The sequence below is a fragment of the Medicago truncatula genome, chromosome 2, assembly GCF_003473485.1.
Source record: "Medicago truncatula cultivar Jemalong A17 chromosome 2, MtrunA17r5.0-ANR, whole genome shotgun sequence".
In the NCBI taxonomy this organism is placed as follows: Eukaryota; Viridiplantae; Streptophyta; class Magnoliopsida; order Fabales; family Fabaceae; genus Medicago; species Medicago truncatula.
This window is the reverse complement of record NC_053043.1, coordinates 34,979,723-35,001,804: the sequence shown is the minus strand read 5'-3', so window position 1 is coordinate 35,001,804 and position 22,082 is coordinate 34,979,723. Positions and strand designations below refer to the sequence as shown.

Sequence of the window (22,082 nt, the reverse complement as noted above, 5' to 3'; positions counted from 1 at the left end):
CCTATCCAAGATCGAACCTGCTGCCAAAGAGAACTAGATATATCACACTGAAGAAACATATGCTGAGCTGTTTCGACCTGTCCACATCCCGCCAAACAAGATGTGCTTGCACCTGTGATAATGTCGCGGCCAAGAAGGTTGTTTTTTGTCGGCAACATGTCACGAAGTAAACACCACGCCAAGATATATAAAAATTGATTTATTTATGTTGAATTAATTAATAAATGTAAGTAATAAAATAAAAGAAAAAGAATAAACTAAAAACATGCAATCTGTCTCGACACCCCCAGCACAGACAGACAGACACTGAGCTGAGGTGACTTTACTTTACCACATTTCTATGCAACTTTGCATAGAAATTTCTGAAATTCAACTACAGTAAACTCCGTCCTCTCTCAATTCTCCATCTTCTCTACAGATTCTTCAAATGAACTCTGTATATCAATGAAGGAAGCTCTTCCACTTTCATCTTCACTCCTCAACCGACCACTAACACTGTGTATGTTCAAATCATGTTCTTTTTTCTGGCTTTTCATTTTGTTCATTTTTTTTGCTTTTTTACCTATCTGGGTCTTTTTGTCTACCTTCAAAATCTTAGCTTTTTGTTTTTTTTAATGTTAAACTGAAAAACCATAAATACAACAAGGATATGCCTTTTTGTGGTTTGTTGACCTTGATTTGTTCATGAGAGTAAACAAAATTGTTTTTTTTTTTTTTTTTGTGTGTGTGTGTGTGTGGATGAAATATTCTGAACTTGAGCCTCGTTGTTTTGCAATGTTTTTAACATGCTTGAAACTTAGTTTAGCTTGTTTAATTATATTTCTCATGGTAAATTGATTAATTTAATCACTTTCCATGTGCTTGAATATGACAATTAAATTGTATAAAATTAGGTTCTGTTCCCAATTCCATTGAGGGAATTATTCTTTATTTATTTTATCTATTTATTTTGTTCATTACTTGAACTGTATTGTTTTCTTAAAAGGATGTGTTAATTGCTTAACTTGATAAAAGAACGTTTTTTCTTAAATTGAGTGGGGAACATCATAATTATGCTCTACTTGGAGTGTATTTTTGTTGTTGTTGATGCAATGAGTTGCTCCTGAACCATTTTTTTTTTTTTGCATGCTTCTATTATTATTACTTCTTTAAAACAACCTTTATTTATAAATTAGTATAAGTTTATGTGTTGAATTTATCTCATGAGGTTCCCCTTTTTTTATAGTAACATGTTTCTTTTGTACTAAAATAATTTATAGTTCTTTTGCCATAAATTGATGTTATTTCTCACTGTCATGAGTTTTGAATTAAACTAAAGACTATATGTGCTAAATTGATGTTTTTTTGGGTTCAAAATAGAACATTGCTTTAGGTTAATCAAAAGATGGAGCGCCCAAGACTTAACTCGAGGGTTCGGTGCTCTGGTTCAACTCCCTCAGAAGAATCTGCTTTGGATCTTGAAAGGAATTGCTATGGTCATTCTAATCTACCTTCACTTAGTCCACCGACGCTACAACCTTTTGCTTCAGCTGGACAGCATGGTGAAAGCAATGCTGCTTACTTCTCATGGCCTAGCCGTTTGCCTGATGCTGCCGAAGAGAGAGCAAACTACTTTTTAAATCTACAAAAGGGGGTCCTACCTGAAACCCTTGGTCGTCTGCCGAAGGGGCAGCAGGCAACCACATTACTTGAGCTCATGACAATCAGAGCATTTCACAGCAAGATACTGCGTTGTTACAGCCTTGGAACAGCGATTGGTTTTCGTATTCGGAGAGGTGTATTGACAGATATTCCCGCCATTCTGGTGTTTGTTTCCAGGAAAGTTCACAAGCAATGGCTCAGCCCAATCCAGTGTCTTCCTACTGCCCTTGAGGTTCAGCTTTAACCTATATATATAGATATTTGTTGTGATCTCTAGTGTCTGCTGCTGCAGTTAAAATAGATGTTTAATTTGTGAATCAGGGGCCTGGTGGAGTATGGTGTGATGTAGATGTGGTGGAATTCTCATATTTTGGTGCACCTGAACCAGTTCCGAAAGAACAACACTATACAGAGATTGTGGATGACTTGCGTGGAGGTGATCCGTGCATTGGTTCAGGATCTCAGGTGTTTTTTTGCTCTCTTATTTAATGTTTCCTATGGAAACAAATCATCTGGTTTACAAAAGAATTTTTTTGATTTGATTAATATCGCATGCATGTGATGATTAAAGAAGCATTTTTAGCCTAATACTTGGCAATCTCTTCCACTAAAAAATCAGAGTGTAATTACTGCACTATTGTCCTTAATTTATATCATATTCATATGCTGTAGTGGTTTGTCCTAGGAAGCTTAGCCATGCCTACACGAGTCTAACGTTGCAGGTTGTGTATGCAAATTCAACAAAACATCTTTTGTCAAGATTCATTTAACTTGACATAACTAATAAGTGCATGGACTTGACCTTCTACGATAGACTCGTGGAGATATAGCTATTAGATTCATAATTTCTTTAAATTTTAGACCTTAGATTTCAAGCTTCATCGTGTTACATGCAGTATCTAGTGCTTCAATGAACCTGTTTTTATATCTTTACATGTTTTTAATTCTCATATGGTACCTGTAGACGGATGTCTATGCTACTAAACAATGGTTTTAGTATTTTAATTGGAACTAAACCTTAAATCTGGTTTCCAATGCCTTTTCTTTGGCAATCTCATTATGCGAATGTCATTGGCCAGACATTTCGGGATATTTTCTTTCAGCCTAATCTCTACCAGTTTATATTTCAAAATTTTCTGTCCTGAATAAACAACGAAAAATTTAGGGAGGCCAGAAATATAGATCTTGTGGTTTTATCGGGCTTGTCAAAAGAAGTCATTTGAGATATTTAAAGAGTGAAATTACAGGGTTTGCAAAATCTCTTGCGATTGCCAGCTTGCAGAGTTAATAGCAATATTTCTCATTCTCATTTTTCTGTTCTATTTGGTGAATATGTTCCACCTCTGACCACTTACTTCCTTGGTCTAGGTGGCAAGCCAGGAGACATACGGAACTTTGGGTGCCATTGTGAGGAGCCAAACAGGTAGCCGACAAGTTGGTTTTCTCACAAATCGTCATGTAGCAGTCGATTTAGATTATCCAAATCAAAAGATGTTTCATCCTCTTCCACCCACATTGGGACCCGGGGTTTATCTTGGGGCAGTAGAGAGAGCAACTTCATTTATAACTGATGAGCTCTGGTATGGAATATTTGCCGGAATAAACCCAGGTAACATAATTTCAAAAGTCTGATTGATTTAATCTGATTACTTGCATTATTTTCGCTACACATACTCATCACATATCATGATGTGTTTCCCCTCCAGAGACGTTCGTGAGAGCCGACGGAGCATTCATTCCTTTTGCTGATGACTTTGACATGTGCACTGTTACTACCTCAGTGAGAGGCGTTGGAGATATCGGTGATGTGAAAATTATTGACCTACAGTCTCCAATTAGTACCCTTATTGGAAAACAAGTAGTTAAGGTTGGAAGAAGTTCTGGCTTGACAACAGGAATTGTTTTGGCGTATGCCCTAGAGTACAATGATGAGAAGGGTATATGCTTTCTAACAGATTTTCTTGTTGTTGGTGAAAACCAACAAACTTTTGACCTTGAAGGAGATAGTGGAAGTCTCATAATGTTTAAAGGTGACAACGGTGAGAAGCCACGACCAATTGGGATCATATGGGGAGGGACTGCTAATAGGGGCCGCCTTAAGTTAAAAATTGGGCTACCTCCGGAGAATTGGACTAGTGGGGTTGATCTAGGACGTCTTCTTAATCTACTTGAACTTGATTTGATTACAAGTGATGAAGGACTTAGAGGTTTGTCTATCTTTCACTATCACTATCACTATCACCATCATCATCATCGTTATTTCAATTTATAATTCTCAAATACGGGGTTAGAACTTATATTAGGTTGTTGTTCTCATATATGAAATTGTGTTGATGCCTATAGGGCATAGGGTGGGTAATTGAATGAATTAATCTGATGATATGATTTGGTAGGGTAATAGTGTGTTTAGCTATGCATTGATCAGCTGTATTCTTAAATGTTTCAAAAACCAGATTGAACTGTCCAGTTCAAACGGGAACCGACAAGTTCGCTGGTTGGTTTGATCCCGGTTTTACCACAGTCTGGTTGAACCATAGTCAAACACAGTTTGATTCAACCACACACATTTTAAATTTATATTTTATTCATCATTTGGTTCAACCGTGATCTCTGGTTCGATTTTTAAAGCATTGTTTTCTTGTTAAAAACCAACTAGCATATAATCATTTTTTTTTTTAATTTACTATATTCCTATGTTTCTGTCTCCTAATAGTGAAGATAGCATTGAAAATGTTGAAAACAATTTTCTATCAACTGATCAGGATTATCTTAATGAAGTGAAACTAGAGGTTAAATTCTAAAATCAATATCTTTTTGTGTAGTGGCGGTGCAAGAACAAAGGACTGCATCGGCTACATTTATGGGCTCTATTGTTGGTGATTCCTCAACTCCTGATGGTATGCATCAGAAAGATAGAGTGGAAGACAAATTTGAGCCTCTTGGTCTTCAAATCCAGTCTATTCCCTTAGGAGTTGAACCTAACAGCCAGGAAATGAAACCATCAACCATGGAGGCTGAATTTAAATTAGAAGACGGAATCAAGGTAGGTGGTCCCAGTATTGAACATCAGTTCATTCCGAGTTTCATCGGGCGGTCACCGTTGCACAAACACACTGTGCATGACAAAGCTGCAGCAGCAGAGAATTTATCTTCATTGAGGAATGACTGTAATGAAGATTTATGTGTTTCGTTGCAGCTGGGTGATAATGAAGCAAAGAGAAGACGTTCTGAGGCATCTACTAGTACCGAGGAACCTTGATTAAACAAATTATTAGCTTAAGCTTGAAAAACTGACTTGTTATAACAGTTAATCACCCTGGAATGCGTTGTTTATGACCATTGGGAATTTGGGATACTGTATTTGTATGATTTAGCAGCTTTGACAGAGGCTAATGACAATGATATCAGTGGAACTCACAATATGAAGTTTTAAGTGAATTGTGGACAGAGGGCCATTCAAATCTTACTATGGTTTAATTTATGTTGTAAAGTTACTTTTCTCATTAACGTGTGCAGACTTTGCCAAGAATGTGATGGCTTAGAACTGACCTAAAATGTTTTTAGGCTTAAGGAAAGAATATGAATGCAAAAAGCAACCTCAAAAGTAGTCCTTTGTATTGAGCAAAAAAGGATTTGGCCTTCTAAATCATTCTTTCCGCCATTTTTTTTTAAACTTGGTATTTGGGTCTAAGGATATGCTAATTTGAAGGATAAACGTCGTAATGACTAACGAAACAATAAATGTTGACATCTAAAGTATTCAAACTTGAAACTCTTACATAAACACACTCGCATAATTATGAAAAAACATTCGTCCAAATTTATTCATTCAAATGAAAAATAATTATGATGTTATTCAATTTTTTTTTCTTTTGAAGTTAAATTAGCCCGCTAAATTAACACCGGAGATAATCCACTCTCATGTTTTTAAGTTAATACCACCAGCCTAACCCGAATGGAAAGGGGTGTAATTTTCAAGAAATAAGTGGAACTAAAAAGTAAGTCTCAAATTTTTATTTTAATTAATAAACTTGCTTGGTTATGATGATGGTTCCATGAATGAAATTAACCCATGAAACTCGGGTAAACCCGACCCATTCAAACTTCATCCTGACCCATAAAAAATGGGTAAAAATAAAATAAAATAAAACTAAAATCTGTATCGTTCATTCATTTTCTTTCTTTCTTTCTTCTTACCTCGATTCACTCCACACAAATCCAACACTTCACTACCAGCTAGGGTTTATAGAGGGTTTCACGCTCTCTCTCTTCAACAATGGCGAAACCTGGTCGAGCTCGTCGCTCACCACCATCAGGTTCCGTCTCCGGATCTTCTTCTCTCTCCTCCTCTTCCCGTTCCTCTTCTCGCTCCCGCTCCCGTTCCAGATCCTTCTCTTCCTCTTCTCGCTCTCCCTCCCGCAGTTCCAAGAGCCGTAGCCGTAGTCCTCCTCCTCCAAGACGCAAAAGGTACATCCATCCTTCGATTCAACTTTAATTCTTGCCAAATCGTTCAAATTTTGAACCATTAGAAAAATCGAAGTCAATTTGATTTTTTGCGTAGAAGAACATGCATGAAAATGTTCAAGATGAAAACAATTATGATTTTCAGATGTTAATTTGAGAATGTCATATTTTTCAGTTTTTAATTTTCAATTTTGAGTTCGGTTTAGGTTTTCAAATAGGAGAAGTTGGAAATGGAAATCTGCCCAGTTTTAAATTTTAGTCCAAATTATTGTTTTGATGAATATGATTTTGATCACTGTAATGTAAATGTGGTTAATTGGTGTACACTGTACATTATATTTTGAACTGTACGCACAAATCACGGTTCTTTTGGTTAAATATTTCGTGGGAGTAATTTCCATGTTGTTGATTTTAGTAAAGTTTATATTTTTCAGTTCATATTGATAGGGTAGTATTTTTGTTGTGTAGTTCTGCTGAACCAGCTAGGCGAGGTCGATCTCCTCCTCTTCCTCCACCTCCACAGTCTAAGAGACCTTCTCCTCCTCCAAGGTAAACTCATTTCAAATTTGCTATTTCAATCCAACTTTTTTCTAGGACACTTCTTGTATTTGTGTATGTCCCTCGTGGAGATGGAGACTGGGAGTTTTTATTACTAATCATATTTTTCATATGCCATATCTTGACGTTGGAGATATGAAATTATTCTTTCATTTTTGCTTTTTATATACTATATCTTAACTCTTGTTGAAGTTTAGCATGGTATGTCTTGTTAGGTAATAAGATACAAACTAGTAGTGGAAAACCGCAGTAGCCAATTTATATTGTCAACTGTTAACAGTCTACTATATATTGAGGTCATCACCGACTAAAGTGATATATGTAAGATGGCCAGGGATATGGATTATATACAAGGTTGTCAAAGTTGAGATTCTGCATAGGATTGGAAAAGGGGTAAAAGATTGTAAAACGTGAGATCACGAGACAAAGGATTGTAATATAAACATGATAACAAAATTATTTAATTAATAAGTATAGTAATATTTCTTTTAAAACTCAAGTCAGAATTTTGATGTTTATTTTGTAGTTATTGTATTGTTGAAATTTCTAAATTTATTTTATATTTGAATGTAATTATAAAAGAAGGGATATAATGGAACATTATAGCACAATTATAAAAAATCCTAGTCACATGTTAGCAAGAGATATAAGACTTAGATAGATCTTATAAAACTTAGGCAATCCTCATCTTACATGCTTGTTTTATGTCATTAAGTTGAATTTGCCCAAAATTTAAGATGGTATCTTAGATCTGATGTTCGACCACCGACTATATTGGCCACACTCCAAACTCAGTAGTGCTGAGCGAGGATGATGTGTATTAGAAAAACAGCGTCCGCCATTTACTAGAGATAGTGCTTCATAAGATCTTATGAAGTATGGACTCTCCACACTTTATAAATTAGTTTTGTGGGGTTGAGTTAGTGTTGGGTGGTAAAGAACCAGCACGAGAGTAAAATAAGTGTAGCGGAGATGAGAATGTTTCATTCAGAGAGAGAGAGAGAGAGAGAGGGAGGGAGGGAGGGAGGGAGGGAGGGAGGGAGAGGGGGAGGGAGAGGGAGGGAGAGAGAGAGGTGTAGCGGAGATGAGAATGTTTCATTGAATGTGTGGTATGAGTGGACATGATAGAATTAGAAATGACAATATGAGAGAGAGAGAGAGAGAGAGAGAGAGAGAGAGAGAGAGAGAGTAAAATAAGTGTAGCGGAGATGAGAATGTTTCATTGAATGTGTGGTATGAGTGGACATGATATATGTAGCGGACCCAATTTTCAAAATACTGAATATACATTGGTTAAGTTTGTTTTTATAATTTTCAGTGCGGACTTTTTTCATCATATCTTTAAGATGTGGTAAATTTGTTAGAATATTTTTTTATTTTTCATCTCACATTTTTAAATTTAATTAAACATGCTGTGATTGTGAGCCTTCTAAGTTCAACAATTGACAAGTTTTCTTTCGATTTGTAACTTCTATCTTTTGCTATGTTTACTTATCATGCTTCATCTCAGGAAACCTTCTCCTGTACGTGAGTCTCTTGTTCTCCACGTTGAGAAACTCAGCAGGAATGTCAATGAAGGCCATTTGAAAGAAATTTTCAGTAAGTTAAACTCTTTCACTTCTGCTTTCGTCTTCAACTGTGAATCGAGATACATTTTTCATTTGAAACCAGTGTCTCATGGTATTAGGATCCAAAATTTAAGCCCAATGCAATTTTTCTGTTTCTTTTATTTTAGTTTTGATCTTTTTGTCATTTATACTTCAATATAAGTATTCATATTATTAACTGGGAGCATAGTTGCTTCATATCTATGCATACACTCTTGAAATACCAATAATCGAGAGAAACTTTTTAGTAGCCTCTAGTAGCTTGTGTGTGTAATTGGAAGGGAACTTTTAGTGACCTTTATATCTTAAGGAGCTCATATCCTCTTTTGCTGACCTGTTTTCAGGTAATTTTGGCGAGGTTGTAAGTGTGGAGTTGGTGATGGATAGAGCTGTAAGTTTGCATTTAATTTGGCATCATAGTTCTAGAAGAATTTAGAGTCGTAGGTTTTTAAATTTCTTTTAAAAAACTTTCCAGGTTAATCTTCCAAAAGGATATGGATATGTGCATTTCAAGACAAGAGGGGAAGCTGAAAAAGCATTATTGTACATGGATGGTGTAGGTTGCTTTTGCCCGAGTTGGATTAATTTCCACAATCAAGCTTGTTGGCTGCCGCATTTGGAAATTGATGCCTTTGTTTTTTTTGTTATGCAGGCCCAAATAGATGGCAATGTTGTTAAGGCAAGATTTACTCTACCTCCAAGACAGAAAGCTTCACCACCCCCAAAAGCTGTTGCTCCAAAGAGAGATGCACCCAGGACTGATAATGCTGGTGCAGAAGTTGAAAAAGATGGGCCAAAGCGTCCAAGAGAATGTATATGCTTGATATTTGTTGAACATTTTTTTGTTTTATATTTATCATATTGGTGGTTTTTATATTGGTATTGAACTAATTATTCATGGTACCAGCTTCTCCTCGGAGAAAACCTCCTCCCTCACCACGAAGAAGATCTCCTGTGCCTCGAAGAGCTGGATCTCCAAGACGACCAGAATCTCCTCGCCGCCGTGCAGATTCTCCTGTTCGTCGTCGATTAGACTCTCCTTATCGTCGCGGAGCTGGAGACACACCTCCTAGGAGGAGACCTGTGTCTCCCGGAAGAGGTCGTTCTCCATCTCCACCACCAAGGCGCCTTAGATCCCCTGCAAGGTTGGCTTGTGATTGCATGCATGTTTTTCATATACAATTTCATTATACAGCCGACTCAATTAATTTTCATTTTTGTAGGGTATCACCTCGAAGGATGCGTGGAAGCCCAGGCCCAGGTCGGAGACGTTCTCCTCCTCCACCTCCAAGACGCCGGTAACCATATTTTGAGTGCTTATTTTCCTCGTTTATTGTTTTTCAATTTGCATTTTAACATGCCATTGATTGCTCATTGGAAAAATAAATGTTTTTTTTATAGTTCACCTCCTAGACGAGCCCGTAGTCCTCCTAGAAGATCTCCAGTTGGTCGTAGGCGTAGTCGCTCTCCAATACGTAGATCTGCACGCTCACGCTCAAGATCATTCTCACCTCGCAGGTAATTTTGTCTCATGCAATATCTCAGTTCTCTAAAATGATTTATTTTTTTTTAGCATAATAATATTTTGATAGAAGCATAAAATAAAGTGTTGTAAATGAGCATGTGAACATATGATGTTTGGACCCGAGGTGTTTTGTAGTTATCCAAAATTCGGCATTCCCTTGAATGGTCATGTATGTAATCCTTAGTGAAGATTTAATTGATGCTTATTATGTAGGACTGAATATTTTATATGATGTTTGGACCCGAGGTGTTTTGTAGTTATCCAAAATTCGACATTCCCTTGAATGGTCATGTATGTAGTCCTTAGTGAAGATTTAATTGATGCTTATTATGTAGGACTGAATATTTTATAAAATGAAAAATGAATTTTTTACGTGATATAATCATGGCAGTTGGGGATTTCGATCTTGTTTCTTAGGAATCAAGGTTCCTTTAAAAAAAATCTTGTTTCTTAGGAAGAAATGCTTATTTTACAGAATACTTCCAGTGTCCACCAACATTTGTAGTGCATATGCATCCATAAATGCAAAGTTTTAATTCCTAGTCATGTTTTGATTGATTGAACTTTGCATGATAATACTTTGAAAATGTACCAACGCCTGGGTAAAATTTTCTTATTGACAGAGGCAGGCCACCTATGAGACGGGGAAGGTCATCATCTTACTCTGATTCGCCAAGTCCTCGCAAGGTTTGTGCCTTTTACTTGGTGTAGATGTCATTATTTTACATGGTCAATGATTCTAACATTCATAACTTTGACAACAGGTATCCCGGAGATCAAAGAGTCGCAGTCCAAGAAGGTAATGTGTACAATATTTGGTATAATGGTTTTCATGTCTAATCTTTTTTGTTATTATTTTTATTTGTTTGGTAACATTCACTGCCGTCTTTTCTTCTATTCTGATTACAATCTCTGGTGCCTTTTTATAGTTACTTCTGATACATTTATCACTACCATATTTTTTTAACTTGTTTATAATGCAATCATTATGACCTCAAACAAGATCATGTAAGATTCGAGTTGTTTTGAAGAATTTCTACTGGCAACTCTCTTTTTTGGAGAACCTTATAAAATATAATGCAAATGAAACAGCACTATTTAAAGCTTGAAAGTCGTAATAACCAAATGCAATTGAATGAGCAGCATCTTTTTTGGTGCCTGTCAGACTCCTACTTTCTGCCGAATTTAAGCCGGAATTTGTCGCCTAACTTTGGTGTTTCATTGTTCAAACACAGTACAAGGATGCATTTTTAAGTAGATGTTCATATGCTTAGGATTGATATCATATCTCTCCTCAATTGGCATTTTAAGCCATTGGATTTTGTGTTCCATGGTTTTTGAATGACATTCTCGTATCAAATTCAGCTATGCTATAGCGCTATGGAAAGATTGCAGATTGCAAACGATGTGGGTTACGACAGATTAGATTTTAAGAAATGGATGTTATCTTATTTCAGTCCATTCCACCTTATACCACCAATTAAAATATACCCTTGTTAGAAGAGTTGGCATTTGTACATTTTCATTAAAGGATATTTTGTCATCAGTAATGACAGCTTTAAATTTAACTTTGTAAATTTGCTTAGAATCACGTTTGTTTCTTTCAGTTTTATGGTTTTATGATCTGCATCTTCATTTTGGATTCTTTACTAATGTAAACTGCCTTCTAATTCAGGCCTTTGAAAGGACGAGCCAGTAGCAACAGTAGCAGCAGCAGTTCACCACCCCCAGCTCGCAAACCATAGATAATTCCTGTATATCTACTGTCTCTATATTGATACATTTATCAGGATTGTGTACCAGCAACGAGAAGTTATTCTAGGTTAAGTTGTTAAGGGATATTTGTCGCATTTCTTCATGGCTGTCTGTTTCCTAACATGTTTTCAAATTAGTGCTTTAAGTAGTTTGAAAACCGTGTTTCACTTTATTAATCTGCATTTCGGTTGATTTTTGCAATGCTGTTCTGAAATACAAAATTTGGGAGACGGTATTTTAACCTCTTGCACCTGTGGAGTTCTATGTAATTGACAATCTGAGTGTGCAAATAATGTGTATGTTTGGTGTGGATCTAGTTGGAAATTTCTGTATCAATGCTTTTTAGAATTAGTGGGAAATGCCAAACTTAGGTGAGCTATTTGTCTGACTATGCACCTGTTTGCTTTGCGTTTTCCTTAAAACCGCGGCAATTCACCACGTTAAAAGCAAAAACTTCAAAAGCTAGCTTCTTGAAATCATGGCACTTTTGCTTTAGAAATCCTGTAGCCGTGCTTTTGTTGGTTGCAACCGCCTAACCAAACAGGCATATGATAATGCAACGCCTTGCATGCCATTTATAATTTTACGATTTTAAATGTTTTTCTGTATTGAATTGCAGAGTTTGAAAATTGTTAAGGTAATTGGAAGATCTTTTCTACCCTTACGTTTTAAAAAAAATCCTGCACGTTAACTTATGAAATAGTTTTGGGATGAATATTAGGAGCTCCCTAAATGAACCACGAAAAATTTAATGAAATTCGTGTTCAGAAAGTGCCTCTAATGTTTAACTTTTCTTATTCTTCAAAACATCACAAGAGGTAATTCAACTTGGGACACTTTTTTTGGTAGTGATCAACTTGGGACACTATTGAATGGGAAATGCGGACATGCCTCTCCGTTAACCTTTGCTGGTTCTAGTATTAAAAATTTATATTTTGTATTGTAATGAACTTAAAAAAAAAATGGTTTTTTCAAATTTGATGTCAAATATCATTTCTCTAATAAAAAGGGGAAAAGTTTAATAGACAGACATTTGAGGAAATAGAAAATAATGGTGTGTAGTCTACGGAGAACTAACACATATATGACTAGACACTCCACTTTAACAACACGTGAAACCCACCTGGGCTGGTCCTAGGTTCGATTCTTCTTAATAGTGATATTTTTTTATTGTTTCATTTCTTTAAACTTTTACTTTTGAGGAACGTTTCTTTGTGTTTGTGTGTATATAGGAGTGATTTTAGTTTGAATTTTGTTTCTCAATATTCATTTCAAACTTAATGTATTTTCTGAAATTTAAGGACTTAATGTATTTTTTGAAATTTAAGGAGTATAAATTATATACAAGTGTAAATTTTAAATCAATTATGTACGTATACAGGAGTGATTTTAATTGAATTTATGTTCAAAATTATATGTCGTAATTTGATTGAATTCACTTGCAATAAAGTTTTATAAAGGAAATATAAATACATACATTTTCCTTCTTCTTTTTTTCTTCAAAGAAATGACAAATATACTTGTATTTATGATTTAGAAGAAAAAAAAATAAACTTCACCAAAAATCTAATTATTAATTAGACTTTACTTAACTTTCAATCAAATTTTAAATTATTACAACTTCTTTAAAAGAAAAACACAATAAACAATAAAAAAAAATATGAAATCTTTTTAAAAGCCCTTGATTCACTAAAGACAAAAATAAACACATTTTAACAATTGACAAGAAAAAAAAAAAAAACTAAGCATCTCCTCTACATATGCAGCAGTTGCCAAATTTCCCTTTTTTCATAAACAAGTTGAAGTCCCACTGAACTGAACTCACCTCGCCGGAAAACGCTGCCAGAGTTTTTCGTCCGTCGTCAGATACAGTCATCCAAAAGGTTTATTTCTCCTTTTTTGTCTTCTTTCGAGTTTTCCTTCTCCTCTCCTGTAGCACCGCGATTTACGGCCGCCCCTGCAATAGGCAACTCGCTAGAGCATTGCGATTAAGCGGCGCGGTTGACAACATAGGTTTTAGTGTATCAGTTTCTCTGAGCTGAGCTGAGCGAGACTAATTGTTCTTCATGGTCATTGGTCATGATGATTTGATTGTGAATTTTTTCATATGAATATGGTGATAGAAAAAAAAATAAAATTATTATTGTTTTTGATAGATCATGCTTAATATCTCTTGTAAATGATAATGCTTTTAGGGTCTTGAGGTTATCTACTCACATAACTACTTGTCACTGTTTGTTTTTGATAGATCATGCAAATAAACTATCTGGTTGAATTTGTAGTGTCTGGTTGAAAATATGAAATGACATAAATAAACTAGATAAGTTTAATTAATATTTAATTTTTTCTATAAGATAACAGGTGTAGAATTGAGTCAAAATAAGTTATAATAAGTTGGTGAGAAAACAACAGTTACCAACTGATCTTTTTCAGTCGTATGAGCTTATAAGCTATAAGCTATCAACTAGAAGACTGTTTATTGTGCTTGCCAAACAGACCCTATAGCTTATATGAAAACAGTTTAATTTTATTTTAACTTATGTTATAAAAATAGCTTATACATAAGCACTTATAATGATAAACGCTTAAGTAAACTGTTTATACCGACAAGCCTTTCGTGCTATTATTGCAGTCACAATTTTTTTTCAGGTTTCAATAATATGCATTTGTGTATAAGTTTCTGATCTGAGATTAATTGTTTTTTTTTGTATGCTGATAGTTCAGTTGGTTTCATTTGTGTAGGCTAAGGTGATTTCATGGCAGCCACTGGCCTGCCAGCTTTAGGTCGTGTGAAGCTCTCTGATTTAGTTCCTTCAGATGGGTTGCCGTCTGATTCCTATAAAATTTCGGTTTCAATTTTGTCGCAATCACTAGCTCAGTTTTCAGCTGTCATTGTTCAGTTTCCAGCAACTGATGCGGCACTTCTAAGATCTGGTTTAGAATCTGCTCGTCTGTACTTCAATCAACGAGAAACATATCCACCTGCAGATATGATCCATAATAGTGACTCTCTTGATTGGTGTAAAACCTCCGGTTACTATGCAGATCCTAATTTGTGGCAAGAAACGTATGATTATCGACCAGGTTTAACTCCTTTGGAACCGAATAACTCAATTGAGTTACCTCCGGCTGGCTTGTCCGATATCTTTTCTTTGTTTGGAAAAGCAGCAAGGGATATTCTTGATGCAATTAGCTACCATTTGAACTTGCGAAGTTCTCCTTTTGTAGAAATATTGGATAATATTCCCTTGAGAAATCAGGAAATCTCATCTTCAGTTTTGTCTGTTTGCTGCCATGCTAGGCCTTCATTTCAAGGGCCACAACAACATCATAATATAGCTGCTACTCAAGAGGATGGTCAATTGCTTATGTATCCTGATAATGATCACCAAGTCGATAAAAGCTTGATATCTCTTGTGAAGTCTGACAGGGCGGGTTTACATGTCAGAGACTATCAAGGTCGGTGGATTCTTGTGGATGGTGATTTGGGGCCTCAAGAAGCCATTGTTTATCCTGGGCTTGCTCTTTATCAAGCAACAGCGGGATATGTAAACCCTGCATTGCACAAAACTGATACTAATATGGAGGCTAATATGTATGGGCGGTGTTCTTTAGGGTTCAAACTTTTGCCTAAATCAATGACTAGTCTTGACTGTTCTGAAATGAGAGCTGCGGGTTATGGAGTCGACTCTCAGTTTCAGCTTCCTGTTCCCGTGGATGATTTTATGCAAAGATCCCATCCAACTGATCTTCTTTTTAATAGACCTGCTTTCCAGTGCTTCAATTTCCAACCAACACATGACGGTATGTATATTATAATTAATAATTAATATTATTAAGAATCTGATTCATTATTATAGGCCAAAGATTCATCAGAAACTTTGAAATTGAATGATGCTCATGTTGGTTTCCAATCGCTTCAGGCTTTCTAGAGTTTTGATGAAAATAAAATTTGGAAAAGATACCATTTCTAATACATCAATCCCTTTAATGAGAAAATTGAAAAGACAATGGATGCTAAACCTTTTTGTGCTCTTAACATAAGCCATCTTAGCTACTGGTGAAAATGTATCATTGTAATCATGGCCACATGCTTTAGCATCCCTTTTGCAACTAGGCAAAAGTTAAGATGGTCAATTTATGGAGGAAATTCTTAGTGTGATTAACTACGTGTTCAATCAAAAGAAAATAAGGAAGATATTACAAGTCAATTCCTATGTAGGTCATATTTTGTACAAAAATATATCCCCAATATACAACCCCCAAATAGGAGATATGGGCAGCACTTAGCTCAGAGAAATGACCAGAGTTGTAGGTTATCATTTTCTGATATTCCAAATATTAAAGTTAGATGCCTGTATTTGGTGCTTCTTAAATTTTTTATTGTTTCCTGATATTTGGTAGCTTACCATTTCCTGATATTCCAAAAATTAAACTTAGATGCCTTTATTTGGTAGTTCTTGAAATTTTTTATTGTTTCCTTAGTTTGACTGTATTGATGTTGAAGTAGTGTCAGTTGTACTTTGCGAGTAGTCCTTAGTGGAAAGTTTTTAACTTCAGGTCATTGGATCGATGAAATGCTGGTACAGGATCTATGAAGACTTTGGTACGGAGGAGGAAGCAAAATCCTAAAAGCAAACCTCTGCCACCATCCAAGAGATTAAGGCTTGAAGCGCAGAGAGTTTTGAAAGAAAGAGTCCAAGATATCGCAGATAAGAAAGGCATCAAGCTGCGATTTTGTAATATCAAGGAATGTGAAAATCATATTCACACCCTAGATAGCCCGTGTGCAAATATACGAATGGAGATAGGGTGGCCACCCGGTGTACCATTTGTACATCCCCATGATTTGCCTAATAAAGCAAAGCTGGGATTTCTTGAGGCATATGAACCTGGTTGGACAGAAGCGCATCAAAACATAGACAGGTTAGTCAACACTCAGATATCTTTAACTGTAACTATCCTTTTGCAAGTTTCATGACACTGGACATTTTAGTTTGTATCTACTGTAACTATCCTTTTGCAAGTTTCATGACACTGGACATTTTAGTTTGTATCTATATCTGTCAACTCCGATAGTTGTGAATTGTGTGATGTATTCAGAGTTTAGGACATGCATATACTTTGTTTTCAGTGTAATGGAAAGGTTAAGGGAAGCGGCAGCTCAACATTAATTACTAATTCACATTATTGTAATTAATAGAATTCTCTTCACTGTCTAACGTGTTCGAAGCTGTTGAATTACACTTTTGGTAGCATTTTGAGAACTCTTTCTTGCACATCGAAAGGACCATGGATGTTGGGAAAATAATTGTCATATGCATTGCCTAGATTTAAGGAAACCTCTAAGAATTGTGCATACTAATATTGTGATACATTTACTTGTGTCTGTGTCAGGTCCGCATAACTTCTGAGAAGTTCAGTCTATATATTGTTTATGATTAACTTAACAATCAAATTTTATTTTCTTTCGAGGGATATTAACAGCTTATCTACATATTCTGGTGTGTGCAGGAACCAGTCCCCTTGATATCCATATGGACAACATGTTATCAAATTGTGAAGGTCTGATGAGGATAGGCCAATAGTTCTCTGTTGGCCTCTGAACCTATTTTTGGCTAGGTTTTAAGAGTTTATGTCTGTCTTTATATATGCCATTGTGCAGCTTTTGAAGCAAATGAAAGAAAGAAAGACTCTTGCAGCATTGAATTCTGTAGATGTGTTCTGTTATAGAAGTCTTAGAACTTCTTAGGATTATGAGACGCCGATCCAATCAAAATGAAGCTTAGACTCAGCTGGACTTGAATGCTCATGCTGATGGAGGTCTAACTGTCCAGATCCAGAATCTATAAAATGAAAGAGAAAACAACAACAGGCTACAAAATAATAGAATAATTGAGCTTCTCTTGGTCGGTCATGATCATGCACAAATCATCTATTATCGGCTGGAGGAATGGAATGACTGTTATCCGATCTCTGCATCATGTTTAAATGTAACCTACCATTTGTCCTTGAGTTGTGTCTATCACAGAGGAAGTTATTCAATTTGTGTGAATACCATAGCTTTATGTGATGAGATAGCATTCCAGCCTGCTTTGTTAGTTTAGTTTCTCATCATTATGAAAATGTCATTCCTTACAATGCTATGCGAAAATGTGGCTTAATATGTTTTCCTATGTTGTGTAATTATAGTTGTGAAAAATAAGCTAGATGCATACCAGCCAACTGCCAAAGGATTGTAATCTTTTGTTACTATGAAATTTGGTCAGAAATGATTTTCTCTGTCGAAGAACTACTTACCAATTATTCTCATTAATCACTTATACAAGAAAAATTAGTTCTCTAGATGCTAAAATGAATGAGGAATGCTAGCAACACTCTTTTTTGAGCACTCTCTCTAGCACTCACTCTTTTATTGGGTGAAATCAATGTATGTCCCACCACTTTATGTGGGTTTCATTTCCAAAGTGTAGATCCTACATTGATTTCATCCAATAAAAGAGTGAGTGCTAAAGAGAGTACTCAAAAGAGAGTGTTGCTAGCATTCTTCAAAAGAAATTTGTGGCAGTAAACTGAACAATAAGCAAGTTTGTTTCTGGGTTAAGTTGAGCGCCACTTCAGAGAAATAAAGTAAAATTGTTTGTAACGATTATTTTTTAAAAACTTCCTAATTTGTTTTATACATATCAGCCGATTTAGATTTTAATGCAAATTATTATAATTTAAAAGTAAAAACTAAAATACCATGCTTGAAATCTTGACTGTCCGATCTTGATTCAACGACCACACATGTGTCGACTGTGTGAATGCGGTGGATTATCGAATTCAATTGTTTGCGGAAAAGTTTTTTTATTTCACCATTGTTTTTCTACCTGATATTGAACTAGTTGAAACCAACTTTTGGACAAGAAAAAAAAAAAAAATCAAACTATACTGCATAAATATAGATAGATTCACATGGCCAATTTGATGAATACAAACAATTCTGATCTACTTTTCTAGTTTTCTACCCCTTCCCTCCCTGCTTATCCAAACCCATCTATTACAGTTTTCTTAGAGGAAATACCATACTAAGAAAGAAAGAAAAAACTGAACATTGAATCAATTGATACTGTCACTTTCCTTTCTGCAATGGAATGAGCCTCCACTCATCACACAAGCAAAGTCTTGTGTGGATAAGTGTGTTGAATTGTTTACATCATGCTAATGTAAACAAACTTAAATTGACAGTGATTATTGGTCTTCTCAAAGCTAACAATTAATCAACTTTCTGCATCATCCGAAAAACCGTAGGCTCCCTCATTGCGAAATGGTGGTTGATTTTCAAAAGGCAGCTCTACTGATGTTGCATTACCATAAAACTCTTCCAAATTATAGAAAGCTCTTTGTGGGGGAAGAAATAAATGGACAACAACATCACCTGTGATCAAGAAACAATCATTAAGATGAACCTGTATCAGAATGTATTCAGAAACACGGCTACCAAACAATATACATGATATGACTACGATTCAATGCAATTTATGTTGCAATACAGATGTCTGATTGTGTCAAATATAGGCTTTTGGAACTGGAATTTAATGCAATTTATGTTGATTGATTTAGAAGGTTTTGATAGGGACAAAGGGGAGAATCATGTTGAGGTATCCTGCATCTTTGCTTCTGATTATGCATTTTGTTAGAGTATAATGTTAAATTTCTAGAAGTTATGTCTTTCTTGGTGAATGTACCTCTTCTACAAGTGCAATGGGAAACTTCAAGGGATTTGTTTTTATAAAATGCAGACAATTAGAGGGCTCTATTGTATTGTAAAGTGACTTACCGAAGTCCAACAGGGTCCATGAGTTGGGTTTCAAGTCTCCATTTGGAATTTTACCATATTTCTTTTCAGCTCGGTCTCTAATTCTTGACCTAAATAAAATTCAATATAAATAGGATTAAATATACATCCTTTGAGGAAAGAAAAAAAATGAACATTGCTAAATAAATATATAAAGATCAATGACAGGTTCCATACCCGATAGCATCAATTTGGGGACGAGAAAATGCTGTAGCTATGATAAAAAATCGAGTCCAGTAAACAAGTGGCTTCACAAACAAGACCTTTATATCCCCTGCCTTAACCTCACTTGCAACCGTGGCCAGTTCCACAGCAACTAGATGCACAACAGTTAACATACTCAACATTAGATAGATTCATATAAACATAAACTGAACAAGTTTTTGTAACAGTAGAACAAATACAATTACAAAGAAACCTGATATAAGGCACAAACATGTTTAAAAAGACAGATTGTAAAAAGAAATGTAAACAAGGTAGAAGAAAATTAATTTACAAAACTTTTTATTAGCTTACATGATAGGCTTTCGGAATCATCATCAATCTCTGCACTTGCAGGCTTTTGGTCTTTTCTCTTATATACTACTTGTCCATAGTTACTTAATAATTCATCATACATATCATCGGTATCTTCACCTACATCCTGAAAATCATATAATTTGTTATTTACGCACCCTTGATGAGAAACGTTAATCTCAAAAGGCATGACAGATAGAAAAAACAGGCAGTTGAAATTTTACACAAGATCGAACCATTGTGATTATATAAATTCATTCAGTGCACAAATAAATTAAATGAGTAAAACAAATCCTTAATAGGAATTAGATTCCTTTCTCAATTTTGGTAGTTAAAATTCAGGTCTCTAAGAATCAACATTAAACAGAGGAAAAGAAAGTGATGAAAAACAAATGACAATTTCTAGACACTAAAGAGGAGATGAAGGGGAAAAGGTTGTGGTTTGGTAGTTTAAAACCTATGTTTTAAAAACCAAACCAGACAATGCACCGGTGAGAGACCTGGAAGCGTAGCGTTGAAATTGGGTCTAACTCATTCTTACAAAACCAAACCAGACAATACAACGGTGAGAGGTCTGGAGCGTAGCGTTGAAATTGGGTCTAACTCATCCTTACAAAACCGGCTTGTAAGGTGAGGAGTGTCTCTTTTTATAAACTCTTATCTAGAGCCCTATCTTTTCAATGTGGGATTTGGGTTTTTTCCAATACATTGTGTAACTACTTTAAACTGCTCAAATCAGGACAAAACATTAATCAAACTGCCAAAATAACTGACATTAGTAAAGGCCGCGATCGGAACCCTCGGGTGGAATGGGGGAACTAACCTTATCTCAGTTAACATTTACATTATGTTATGTTCCTCTATAGTCAACATTCAAATAATGTATGAACATTAAAATTATCTTTAGACATAAGCAAAAGGATTTAAACATCTTATTCTGAATCTATACACATAGCTAATAAGATATGATTATATGACAATGAATTTTATCAAAGAAAAATAACTATATAGGAAAAAAGTTGCTCCTATGAACTATGAAGCACCAACACAAACACACGCCGAACACAACATTAACACCTAAACATAAACACTAGTAATAACTAAAAAATTGAAAGTAATTGAATGTAACTAATGTATTAGTGTCAGACAATCATAACACACAAGTTGTGTTGTGTCGTACACCAGACACGCCTTCAACAGTATAAAATATTTGTCTCCTCAAAGTTTTCTAAATTGCATAAATGAACATATTTTATATTTGAGTATGCTTTCAAAATATCTTCACTTTCAATGGAGCCCAAAATCTAAACAGAACTCATTTTTGAAGGAAAAAAACTGTTGCAACAATAAGAAATTATTATACCGAGAAAGAGTTGTCATTGGCTTCTTTACCGAAAGCAAAGCTCAAAAGTGAGTTCCTTCTCTTCAAATTCAAACTATTGATACTGTGCCGTTGCAAAGGAAGTGCCTTTTTGCAGAAACTGGTGAAAACCTTTCTGGGTTTTGAAGAAGAGTTGGTTTGGGGATGACCCATTTCGCCGGAGAAGCTGACCGGAGCGAAGGCGCCGGCGAGGGATAGGAGAGTTGAAGACGGTATCATATTGTCGCGGCAAAAGAAAAGATATTTACGAAACAGAAAGATAGCGAAATGAGAAAGGATTGCAATGGTAAATTCTATTTTGAAATTAGATTTTATTATATTTATTTTCTCTTCTTTTGTCTAAATTATCTATGCATTCCCCTTCTTCTTCTTTTTTTTTTTTTTTTTTTAATCTTTTGATACGATACAATTTATATATATGTTAACCAACTTTTAATTTTTTGTATACCTCTAAACTATAATACTTATAATTTAGAAAAAATAATACTTGTGATTGAAATAAAAATTGGAGAGTTTTTCTATAAATTATAATATATTTTAAATAATAATATAATCACTTGTTAAGGTTTACTTGGATCTTAATAACATGTCGTAGTTTTGAGCTCCTTAATTTCATTGGAGGGAGATGTTTAAAAATTCATTTAAATGGTTGATGTTCTTCCATACACATTGACCATAAATTGAACTCATGACTATACTTAAAAGAATCAATTATTTGTCAATTGTCCACACCATGTTGGTGATATGAAAAAAATATATAAAGCATTGCGATTTAATCCACATATATAATACTGC

General features: G+C 35.1%; 4 protein-coding genes across 4 annotated transcripts; 3 read left to right on the top strand and 1 right to left on the bottom strand.

The window, feature by feature from the left end:
• Positions 1 to 271: 271 nt before the first annotated feature.
• On the top strand, positions 272 to 5,118 carry LOC11408362 (protein NARROW LEAF 1). Its single transcript, XM_003596155.4, has 6 exons — positions 272 to 499; positions 1,360 to 1,873; positions 1,963 to 2,106; positions 3,010 to 3,250; positions 3,348 to 3,848; positions 4,464 to 5,118. The coding sequence occupies exons 2-6, from the start codon at positions 1,385 to 1,387 to the stop codon at positions 4,898 to 4,900; spliced, it is 1,812 nt and encodes a 603-aa protein (XP_003596203.1). The 5' UTR covers positions 272 to 499; positions 1,360 to 1,384; the 3' UTR covers positions 4,901 to 5,118.
• Positions 5,119 to 5,811: 693 nt separating this feature from the next.
• Positions 5,812 to 11,874, top strand: LOC11406805 (serine/arginine-rich splicing factor SR45). Its single transcript, XM_003596154.4, has 12 exons — positions 5,812 to 6,108; positions 6,574 to 6,654; positions 8,174 to 8,262; positions 8,615 to 8,661; positions 8,746 to 8,826; positions 8,923 to 9,082; positions 9,178 to 9,415; positions 9,494 to 9,568; positions 9,672 to 9,788; positions 10,419 to 10,482; positions 10,560 to 10,594; positions 11,471 to 11,874. The coding sequence occupies exons 1-12, from the start codon at positions 5,918 to 5,920 to the stop codon at positions 11,538 to 11,540; spliced, it is 1,248 nt and encodes a 415-aa protein (XP_003596202.1). The 5' UTR covers positions 5,812 to 5,917; the 3' UTR covers positions 11,541 to 11,874.
• A 1,375-nt stretch (positions 11,875 to 13,249) lies between these two features.
• On the top strand, positions 13,250 to 17,849 carry LOC11408361 (uncharacterized). Its single transcript, XM_003596153.4, has 4 exons — positions 13,250 to 13,433; positions 14,293 to 15,354; positions 16,140 to 16,476; positions 17,065 to 17,849. The coding sequence occupies exons 2-4, from the start codon at positions 14,307 to 14,309 to the stop codon at positions 17,078 to 17,080; spliced, it is 1,401 nt and encodes a 466-aa protein (XP_003596201.1). The 5' UTR covers positions 13,250 to 13,433; positions 14,293 to 14,306; the 3' UTR covers positions 17,081 to 17,849.
• Positions 17,850 to 18,470: 621 nt separating this feature from the next.
• LOC11406804 (protein Iojap, chloroplastic) lies at positions 18,471 to 21,587 on the bottom strand. The gene is made up of 5 exons (XM_003596152.4): positions 21,270 to 21,587; positions 19,907 to 20,033; positions 19,568 to 19,706; positions 19,373 to 19,461; positions 18,471 to 18,970 (listed from the first exon to the last, which is right to left on the bottom strand). The coding sequence occupies exons 1-5, from the start codon at positions 21,504 to 21,506 to the stop codon at positions 18,813 to 18,815; spliced, it is 750 nt and encodes a 249-aa protein (XP_003596200.1). The 5' UTR covers positions 21,507 to 21,587; the 3' UTR covers positions 18,471 to 18,812.
• Between the last annotated feature and the right edge of the window lie 495 nt (positions 21,588 to 22,082).

Coding starts and splice junctions, on each gene's coding strand:
- LOC11408361 (XM_003596153.4), top strand. CDS start 14,307: ATGGCAGCCACTGGCCTGCCAGCTTTAGGTCGTGTGAAGCTCTCTGAT. Junction 15,355..16,139: donor TTTCCAACCAACACATGACG/GTATGTATATTA, acceptor ATGCTGGTACAG/GATCTATGAAGACTTTGGTA.
- LOC11406805 (XM_003596154.4), top strand. CDS start 5,918: ATGGCGAAACCTGGTCGAGCTCGTCGCTCACCACCATCAGGTTCCGTC. Junction 8,263..8,614: donor CCATTTGAAAGAAATTTTCA/GTAAGTTAAACT, acceptor ACCTGTTTTCAG/GTAATTTTGGCGAGGTTGTA. Junction 9,416..9,493: donor CGCCTTAGATCCCCTGCAAG/GTTGGCTTGTGA, acceptor TCATTTTTGTAG/GGTATCACCTCGAAGGATGC.
- LOC11406804 (XM_003596152.4), bottom strand. CDS start 21,506: ATGATACCGTCTTCAACTCTCCTATCCCTCGCCGGCGCCTTCGCTCCG. Junction 20,034..21,269: donor CCAATGACAACTCTTTCTCG/GTATAATAATTT, acceptor TATGATTTTCAG/GATGTAGGTGAAGATACCGA. Junction 19,707..19,906: donor TGATTCCGAAAGCCTATCAT/GTAAGCTAATAA, acceptor TTGTGCATCTAG/TTGCTGTGGAACTGGCCACG.
- LOC11408362 (XM_003596155.4), top strand. CDS start 1,385: ATGGAGCGCCCAAGACTTAACTCGAGGGTTCGGTGCTCTGGTTCAACT. Junction 1,874..1,962: donor GTCTTCCTACTGCCCTTGAG/GTTCAGCTTTAA, acceptor TTTGTGAATCAG/GGGCCTGGTGGAGTATGGTG. Junction 3,849..4,463: donor AAGTGATGAAGGACTTAGAG/GTTTGTCTATCT, acceptor CTTTTTGTGTAG/TGGCGGTGCAAGAACAAAGG.